We start from the raw sequence: 1,912 nt of genomic DNA, 5'->3' as shown, positions 1-1,912 counted from the left end.
CCGACCAGCAGCTTTTCCACTCCCCACATCCTGCCCGAGCCTCGGCAGCCTCCAGAGCAGCATTCCCATCCTGGACAGCGCTTCCCAGCCTCTGCAGCCCTTCCCTGAGGATCCCAGGACTGGCAGGAAACGTCTGGCAAAATTTTGGGGTTGTTGTTTTTTTTTTAATCCCTCCCCCAGTTACTCACCCGGTCCCGTTTCGCAGGACACCGGGAACTGGCGCAGCGTGAGCAGCCCCTGCCCGCCCAGCCCCGACTCGTGCAGCCACCAGAAGGGGCGCTCCCCAAAGAGGAACCTGGAGGGGAGAGAAACCCACAGGGAAAGGGGCTCAACACGGGCTGGTGGGATCCCCAGGGACCCGAGGACTCAGGCTGCAGTGGGAGGGCGGGATCCTGCCAGTTCCCAGGGGTTTGTGCCATGGACACTGGGCAGATAAGCATGGAATAGTTTGGGTGGGAAGGGACCTTAAAGATCATCTAGATCCAACCCCCTGCATGGGCAGGGACACCTCCCACCAGCCCAGGTTGCTCCAAGCCCCATCCAACCTGCCCTTCAACACTGCCAGGGATGGGGCAGCCACAGCTTCCCTGGGCAATCTGGGCCAGGGTCTCACCACCCTCACACCAAAGAATTTCCTCCTCATGTCTCACCTAAATCTCCCTCTCCCAGTTTTCATCCATCCCCCTCATCCCATCCCTCCCTGCCCTTGTCCCAAGTCCCTCCCCAGCTTTCCTGGAGCCCCTTCAGGCACTGGAAGCTGCTCTAAGGTCTCCCTGGAGCCTTCTCTCCTCCAGGCTGAACACCCCCATTTCCAAGATCTGCAGCTTGGGTGACCTGCAGCCACTCCATGTTCTTTCACCACAGGAGGGGTCTCCAGAGCCCACTAGGGTTGTGGTTCTGCTCTTGGGACCTCCTTTGATTCTGCTCTCAGCCCTCAGGGTGTCCCCAGGTGGGACAGGGACCCCACAAACCCCCTGCTCTTCCCCTCACCATTTGAGGACCACGTTGAGCCATTCAGCCACCAACCCAGTCCACAGCACAGACACCCCCACCTTGGGGTCCAGAAAATAGGCAAGAGGGAAGCAGGTGGTGTAGATACATTTGGGATCAGCCAGGGAAGTGATGGAGATCCAGAACTTCTCCAGCCAGGGTGGCCCTGACTGCAGCACCTCAGCAAAGCGGATCCCAGCCACGTGCAGGGCATCCATGGTGCTGGGCTGGAGGGAGAGAGGGAATGTTAGAGCTTGGAGACCTTGGGAAGGAGCTGTGGGGTGGCTCCTGGAGCAGTGTCACCCTGGGGCTGGCTCCCAAGCTCCCTGTCACCTCCAGGGACACCTCAAGGCTCGCTCAGGCAGATGTTTGCCACCTGATGTTTGCCCCTCCCAAGGACTCTCAGCTTCTATATCCCACCCGTGACAGCCTGGGTAGGCAGGTAGGGGTGCTGGGCAGCACCCTTGGGTGCCTGAGGGGGCTCTGGGCTGGCCCAGCATGGGGACACCCTGGGGTTTCAGTGTGGGGTTCATTGGAGCAGCTGGGCTGTCCTGAAGAGCCCTGGGGCTGGCACAGGACCTGCCTGGGGTCTCCATGGGGCAGGCTGGGGTCTCCCTGGGGTCTCCATGGAGCAGGCCTGGGGGTCTCCCTGGGGTCTCCCTGGGGTCTCCATTGGGGCAGGCCTAGGGTCTCCCTAGGATCTCCATGGAGCAGACCTGGGGCTCTCCCTGGGACCTCCTTGGGGGTCTCCCTGGGGTTCCATGGAGCCAGACCTGGGGTCTCTCTGGGACCTCCCTGGGGTCTCCCTGCAGCCTCCCTGGGGTCTCCCTGGGGTCTCCCCGGGCTCTCCCCACCCCAGGCCGCGCCCACCGCAGGCCTCAGGCCTCCACCCACCTCCACCACCCCGGGGGGGGGGGGGGGG

The 1,912-nt window shown here is 62.7% G+C and overlaps 2 protein-coding genes across 2 annotated transcripts in view; one reads left to right on the top strand and one right to left on the bottom strand.

Moving 5' to 3' along the window:
- Positions 1 to 1,208, bottom strand: part of G6PC3 (glucose 6 phosphatase, catalytic, 3) — a 3,613-nt gene extending 2,405 nt beyond the window's left edge. Inside the window, exons 1-2 of the mRNA XM_009994401.1 lie at positions 991 to 1,208; positions 189 to 295 (exon numbers count right to left, since the gene is read on the bottom strand). Of these exons, the coding sequence (XP_009992703.1) occupies positions 189 to 295; positions 991 to 1,208 (325 nt within the window). The remainder of the gene's footprint in view (positions 1 to 188; positions 296 to 990) is intronic.
- A 26-nt stretch (positions 1,209 to 1,234) lies between these two features.
- LSM12 (LSM12 homolog (S. cerevisiae)) overlaps positions 1,235 to 1,912 on the top strand; it is a gene marked incomplete at its 3' end in the record, with an annotated part of 6,653 nt that continues 5,975 nt past the window's right edge. Inside the window, exon 1 of the mRNA XM_009994288.1 lies at positions 1,235 to 1,424. Within this exon, the coding sequence (XP_009992590.1) occupies positions 1,235 to 1,424 (190 nt within the window). The remainder of the gene's footprint in view (positions 1,425 to 1,912) is intronic.

Source organism: Chaetura pelagica, unplaced genomic scaffold (genome assembly GCF_000747805.2).
Source record: "Chaetura pelagica isolate M959 unplaced genomic scaffold, ChaPel_1.0 scaffold2270, whole genome shotgun sequence".
Classification (NCBI taxonomy): domain Eukaryota; kingdom Metazoa; phylum Chordata; class Aves; order Apodiformes; family Apodidae; genus Chaetura; species Chaetura pelagica.
Note: the sequence above shows the minus strand (reverse complement) of the source record. Positions and strands in the feature narration are given on the sequence as shown.